Source organism: Montipora capricornis, chromosome 2 (assembly GCF_036669925.1).
Source record: "Montipora capricornis isolate CH-2021 chromosome 2, ASM3666992v2, whole genome shotgun sequence".
Taxonomy (NCBI): Eukaryota; Metazoa; Cnidaria; class Anthozoa; order Scleractinia; family Acroporidae; genus Montipora; species Montipora capricornis.
This window is the reverse complement of record NC_090884.1, coordinates 47,737,851-47,745,350: the sequence shown is the minus strand read 5'-3', so window position 1 is coordinate 47,745,350 and position 7,500 is coordinate 47,737,851. Positions and strand designations below refer to the sequence as shown.

Here is a 7,500-nt window from a genome sequence, read left to right as displayed (position 1 = left end):
AAGGTCATATCGAATCGCATTAAATAAAGCAAGGAAATCAAAACCCACAGAACAATAGTGGACTTTGTCAGTATGTTATATGTCTGTAACACCTCCGCCGTTCACAGTAATGATTTCAGCAACAGACAACTATTATCACAGGCGGAGAACGCACTCCTAATTTTTGATTACTACTAATTATTTCAGTTTATTGCTGCCGATAGGCAGCCTTCACGTTCTTGAAGCACTATTGAGAATTTTGGTTCCATCGTTCCATCGTTCACATTAAGAAACAGCCTATCAGGAATCTTCTTATATGGCCCCGTCTAGCCAATCAGCAGCTAGGTTATAACAGATGAAATCCACTTGACTGTACGGAAAATCGCGTGTGCTCACAGCGGAAGGGTCGAGGTTTACCCTGTTTTAATACAGGTAAGTTGTGGCATTTTTTCGTTTCCTCGATCGCTTTGGTCATCTTTTACGATTACTTCTATTCGAAGAAGCATTCATCAAGGTCATTAAGGTTTCAGTGAGCATTCTAGAGACTGACAGTGTGCATTTATGTCACTTGCAGCTTTGCTTTTCAATCGATCGGATTCAGTCGATTCCCGGACACAAACAAATATCGATAACATGTTATGTCATGGAGATCGCATGTATTTACATGCACTAACTAATAAAATGGTACCCGATACCAATAGTCTTTCAATAAACGAGACGCCGGAGCGGAGGTGCCAACCTCGCAGAACAATGTGGAGTACTGTTTAAACTACACCAAATTTTACGACCACGTTTCCAGGGTCTCCATTGTCTTTGAGAATCGACGAAGAGAGTTGCAAATTTTACCAAGAGCGCATGGATCGCTCATTTTGTGGCGAAGGGCCATTTTGCTAACTGAAGCAGATTTTGATTAATGCATTTTCGGATATTCTAAACGCAATGTTAGTGCTTGATGGTTAGGTGATGGCTGTTATGGAAAAAATCTTTTTTTTTTTGGTACCTAGTTGATTCATATGCACGAAATTCGCTGGGAATTCCTGATAAAAATGGAACTGCTGTTACTTTAAAGTTTTGTGAATTAGGTGAATTTCAAAATCATCCAGAAACTGTAGAACATTGTCTTAAGGTAAGGATATTTTCATTCAAAGTACATGCAACCATGTTGTTTTGGAAATGAAATTAGTCATATTTTCGTTGAAGTTCCCATTGTCATATTTACATATGACATATGAGAACTCCTAGTTGTACACATTTAAGTCTAAGGAAGTCTCAGGAAGTTTCAAGGTGTAATAACTGCACTAAAACAACGACTACGAATTAATGCACTTTCCACGACTACCGATTCATTCAGTTTATTATATACATACGGAGATTTAAGGCTTGTTTTATAAGCGGTTTCAACATTTGCTTAAACATGTATTGAACCAAATGTTCGATGCGTTTGAACAGGTCGTCCAACATTGTTGAAAGTGTAAAAAATGTTGAAAGCGTGTTGCATCAAGTTTAAATCGGTTTAAACTTCCATTCAACATCGATTCAACTTTTCTGTTCTCGAAAATGTGATGAATGGTGTTGAGGCCGTTTGAACACTCTGTCGAACAAAATTGTAGTTCAGATCAGGACGCAAAAGTCAATATGGCGTAGTTTATCTGGACGAGAGATACTGGCTTCTAGTTCTTAGTTTCTCGCAATCAAATTTCGCGAAAGTTTTGGTTCTTCTGTTGGAAAAATGTTGGAAGCGTTTGAACGGGCTCCGCACAACTTTATTTTTGCATCCAAAATTTGCCCAACATCCGTTCAACTCTTGTTGAACGAATGTTGGGTTGGTCAAATGTTGAAACCGCTTAAACTTGCCTGTACTCACAGTTTTCGTCCTACGAAATCCCTCTTTAAAAATTCAGATAGCCAATCACATCAGCAAAATGGCTTTCTCGCACGTGCAAAAAGCGTTTCGTCCAATAAGAAGTGACGTGTCAAAACATACCCCTGATTTCATTCAATAAGTTAATTTAATTCAAGCTCCTTGTGTGCAAGAGCCGTCAGAGTGAGAAAACCTTCGAGCCAAAAGTACAAAAAAAAAACGTACACTTTGAGCAGTCTCAAGGCTCCACGAAATTCGAATTCAGTTAAGCATTTAGAAAAGGCAATTGATGACTATATTATCGATCAACAGAACAAAAATACAAGAGTTAAGACAACGAGAGATGTGAGGCTACTCACGTTGAATCGAAGCCACCGAGGCCAAAGAATTCAATGTAGATTTCTTCATGGAAAGCGCTGACGTACGGTTTGGTTTCACAAAACGAACGAGCGAGCCTGAGGCGAGTGAGTACTCGTGCGTAAATACCGTACAAAAGCACTTTCCATGATGAAGTTTGTTTCTTATATACATTTTGAGATTTTCTAAACTACCAAGACGATTTATTTTCATTTTATCAAATTACATGAAACCATTAAAGCTTAATAAGTACCTTACAAGTTACATGAAGGCTTGAAATAGCAATTTAAAATAAAATGCTGAATTGAATGTTCAATCAACTAACCTCACAAAATGACATTTTAATAATAATGAATTCGTTTTTCGTAAGTGTTCATTCAAGTTTGAATATGATAAAAAGTAGGAAAAGCTCGATAAAAGTAAGTACTTAGCTTTTCAATGAAACTGAAGTATTTAAGGATTAAAGCTGAATCTACTATGTCAAGAGGCGGACTGCTGTCTTCGTCTGAAGAGTCAAATGTGCGTTTAATTCGTTTAGAGCGGTTTTCAATTGAGTGTCGAAAGTAATTAGTGAATTACTTTGGTTTTGCATTACTTCACTCAGTGATTGGTTTAAACCAAAACCAATCGTGGCTCGCGCGTGCACATTTTCCCGCGCTTTGTGTCGGCAACGTGTAATTACTTCGAGTTTTGATTGGTTTACTGGATTGTCTCCGTCCTTTTTGATTGACCAAAGTAATTACTTTGGTTTTGGTTTTACGACACTCATTTGAAAACCGCTCTATAAGTGTGTTTTTCTTTCAAATGTCGATTAAAATTTGATATCAAGCAGACCTCGAAGACTTGACGGTCTTTGCCGTCTTTTCGCTTCACACTAAGGAAGAACTGGCAGAGATATTCGACGTTCAATTCTTTGGCTTCGATGTCTTTAGGATTTCTTTTCTCGTGTTTTCCTCTCAGAAATTCAACGGGTAACTTCACTCTCTTGCCGTCTTAGCTCTTGTATTTTTGTTCTGTTGTTCGATAATATAGTCATCAATTGACTTTTCTAAATGCTTAAATTTCGTGGAGCCTCGAGCCATTGCTGAAAGTAACTGTACTTTGTACAGCCACCTTTGTACTTTTGGTACGAACGTTTTCTGACTCTGACCGCTTGGCACGCAAGGAGCTTGAACTTGTTGAATGAAATTACTGGCATGTTTTGACAAGTCAATTCTGATTGGACAAAACGCTTTTTGCACGTGCGAGAAACCCATTTCGCTGCTGTGATTGGCTATCTCAGTTTTTTAAGCGGGGTTTCGTAGTGCGAAATCTCAGCGTCTCTCTAATAAAGGTATTTTCTCTTCCTCTTTTGAAGCCTCTTTCTCTCGTCCTCCCTTCTCAGACTTAACCTTTACTTCGTCGTGTTTTTTCACCCAGGATATTATCCATGAGATAAATGCTGTCATACAGTACAAGGTTACAGCTATCACTACGTCATTTGCAGTCTCCCTTCCGAAAAATGATTGTCCGCTTAAAATCACCACGGCAACAAGTAACCAAACAGAAAGCAAACCAACCGCACATAAAATAAAGCTACGCAATTTAAACCTTGTGGTACGCAGTTCAATCTTGGTGGTCTCATAATAGTACGTGTAGATATAAACTGCAAAGAAAAGAGCAGCGAAAATTACACCGATAAAAAGAAGAACAATGAGACCCCATATTGGGTTTAACATGATGCCTATCACAAGCCAGCAAAAATGATAAACAGTCAGATTTCCCCACGCAAAGAAGACGAATCGACGGAGTATTATATCAGGTAAGAAATTGAAAGCGGTGAGGTTGTTAGTTACAAGGGCTCCTAAGACAAGCACCTCGAAAATTGTTATTCCAAGAATTACATAAATATCAAAGGAAGCTTTCCCTATTACAGAAAAAACCAAAGCTGTAATTACAAGTACGAATTCCACAATCAAAATAAAGTACAAACTATAATTGCCAGCCATAACAAGAGCTGTATTATGTGAATTACTATTGTCTAAAAATACAAGGGCAGTTAAAGCTAATAATGGGCCAAAAATGATTGTGAAAATTAAAGACAGCCACAATATTGCTCTTATATGAGAACTGCGACGTCCAATTGCACAAATGCTTGCTTTGTGACCCTCAACAACACACTCAGCTGTGTTCAGTCGTGGATCCTGTATCGCCGGACTCACAGCAAGATCTTCAAGCTGTAATGATAAAAATCACAGTAACATATTTATTGTAACATTGACCAACATTTAAAGATGACCGGTTCTACTGACAAAGAGAAAGATAGAAAAAGGAAACAAGATCAGAAAAAAAGAAACTAGTGCTATCGAGATACTACGTGCCCGGGGGGTATTCCCAGAAAAATTAGATAGGGGTGTGCGGCACGCTTACCAAAACCCTTACCCTATTTGTGACCAAAATGTGCGATTTGCCCAACCCTATTTATGACCTCATCAAAAAATTGATACCCTATTTATGACCTGACCCTAGTTCAGACCAATGTTAAAGGCAATGTTTATCTACTTTAATTAGGTAGGTTACATGATAAAGAAGTAGCTTCTAAATAAAAAACGAATTCAAGACTAGAGTGCAAAAATCGATCCCCTATTTATGACCAAAATGGCGGAAAATTGGCCAAAATCGATACCCTTTTTTTGACCAAAACGGCTGAAAAACCCTACCCTTTGGGGCCGCACATACCTATATATACCATATAAGGGAGTACCCCCCCCCCCCCCCCGGTACTACGTGCAATAAATTACAGATAAATATCCAAGTCTGTAGATGATTGGCCACGAGGCTAGGAACGGAGTGTTAATACCCAAAAATATCACTTCCCAAGTTACAATTCCGGGTGTACAGACAACGGACACATTTTCAGTATGCCCCTTGAGTCCTGTAGAGATTTATCCTTCCTCAGAAGCTTTACTCAAATTCTCTGATGAGAATTCTCACGGTTAAAAATCGTGGGCATCCGCAGGAGAGGGAAAAGAATTCCCCAGTAGCTTCTAATGGCACATGGGAATGAACGGAATCAAGAGATACAACTCGGAAGATGCCTTCTTTTGGGAAAATCGAGCTCTCTGTGATCGGAACATAAGTTTCCTTGGAAACCTGATTGCTGGCCTTCACTCACGTAATTAGTGAAAGTCGAGAGTTCTGCTAATTCAGGTATGACTGTCAAAACATTAAAATAAATGGGACAGTTTCTAAAGACAGCTCTTTAAGGTTGACAACCTCGAATTAGTTGAGAAGAACTGTTCGCAAACTTGAATTCTTGAATCGGTTGTTTGACTGTCGGAGAGAGCATGATAGAGCTCCAGTCTGCTCCAACGTCTGTCTGATTCACAGCTGATTTGGCAATCTCGACTTAACTTATTGTACCTCTTTACTTTACCACGCTTTTTTCGTTTTGACAAGTGGATAAATAGTTTTCTGTGGCAACTCTTTTGCACCTTTAGGAATCCCTTTCAGAGAATAACAATTACCTAGCCATTCACACATACATTTTGCTCGCCACCCACCAAGAATGCTGCAATTCATTCAATTGCGCTCAAAACACTTGTCTTCGCGAACAATTCCCGCATTAAAAGGTGTGCAGCTTTCTTCATGGAATTGGGCTCGTGTACATTAATAACCGATCTTTTCAACCACCGTGAAATGAACTTAAGTCACATCTTACCGAAGCTAATGCTCCTTTAACGATCATTTTGCGTTCGTCCCATGAAACGTTACAACAGAAAGGTGGGATTGTAATGTCCAGTTGTCGAGTTCGAGGGGCAACAAGAATAGAGCCAAGAGACAAAATCTCAAGGACGTTGGTAGGGAAACCAGCGTACAGGCATGACTTGCTCCACGTGTACGGGATTAGTGAGCTATTTTCTTGCTTGGTCACGTACAAATTTACGTGGACGAGGACGGACGAGGGTGTCGTGGCTGGATACAAAGCTTCTGCAATTTTAAAGTAATTTTTGCCTGATGCAAGGATGTTATAGATTTCTCCAAACGTTTGAGCACAGGACTCATTCCTTACGCATCCCAACACATTTGCCTCGCATGTCGCAAGCGACATTTGACAGGAGAGAATAATCACGACCTGCATGAAGATCAAGTCCAACGTCTCTCGAATTCTGGAGAGCAGCATCTTGGCTCTGAAAGGGCGTCTGTAGGCAATCCTGTCAACATGAAAAAATTCTTTATTATGTTTTGTCTGTACGATTTTTGTTACTTTCTTGATCATGATATATATTCTTCTTAAAAAACACAAATATGAAACAGGCTGCATGGTAATAACGGAAACATACTTCAATGATGAAATGATATATGAAATAAACCATGTATGAACTGCGGATATGAAATCAAGTGAAGCTATGATCCTCGCAGTTATGAAGGCAATTTTTGCAATTTCGTAGAGAAGCCTGAAAAATTCAGGACTTCAACGGGGTTTGATAGCTTCACTTGATTTCATATCCGCAGTTCATATATGGTTTATTTCATATATCATTTCATCATTGATTCATTCCTCACGGGAACATTAGAACCCACAAATGACCAGCTCCCAACGTCAGTGGCTTGACAGCTCAGTTGGTTAGAGCGTCGCACCGGTATCACGTGGTCACGGTTTCAAACCCCTTTTAAGTCCTAAATTTTTCTGGCTTCTCTACGCAATTGCAAAAATTGCCTTCATAACTGCGAGGATCATAGCTACTTGTCAGGTTTAAATTATATTACAAATCTTTTTTCATGAATTTGACCACGAAAAGGAATGCAGAAGTGCAATTTTCAACCACTTCAATAAATCCTTCTGAAAATTTAAACAACGCTTTTACTAAAAATAAAGAGAACTGGGCCCGGTTGTTCGAAAGCCGATTAACTTAATCCAGGATAAGCGCAAACTTTTGTCTCACGTTCTCAACTTTTTGGTGAAAGTTTCTTTTGCCTATTTTTGTTTTTCAAGATTGACTTCCTCTAATGTAATGTTTTACCGAATAAAAGCGTTGACCAGCATTTAGGAGTAGAGAAATAAACTCTTTGGTTAATTTTTAATCTAGTATATCCAGTAGTCTCAGTAGCAAGTGCACCAATGTATGACTTGAAACTAATATTGATGTGACTGCTGGACTAACTAATAGAGCAGAGTCGGTGTCACAGAGAACATATAAGGTGCGGTTACACTCACCGTGGTAAATGCCATTTCCCATGGTAAATTATCCCACGGTGCCTCACACTTGGGTTTTAGTATACCGTGTTAACTAGGGGTCACACGTTACGAAGATTACCGAGGT

The 7,500-nt window shown here is 39.1% G+C and overlaps 1 protein-coding gene across 1 annotated transcript in view; it reads right to left on the bottom strand.

The window, feature by feature from the left end:
- Positions 1-3,510: 3,510 nt before the first annotated feature.
- LOC138037422 (uncharacterized) overlaps positions 3,511-7,500 on the bottom strand; it is a 17,021-nt gene continuing 13,031 nt past the window's right edge. Inside the window, exons 2-3 of the mRNA XM_068883350.1 lie at positions 5,898-6,390; positions 3,511-4,413 (exon numbers count right to left, since the gene is read on the bottom strand). Of these exons, the coding sequence (XP_068739451.1) occupies positions 3,511-4,413; positions 5,898-6,359 (1,365 nt within the window). The 5' untranslated portion in view covers positions 6,360-6,390. The remainder of the gene's footprint in view (positions 4,414-5,897; positions 6,391-7,500) is intronic.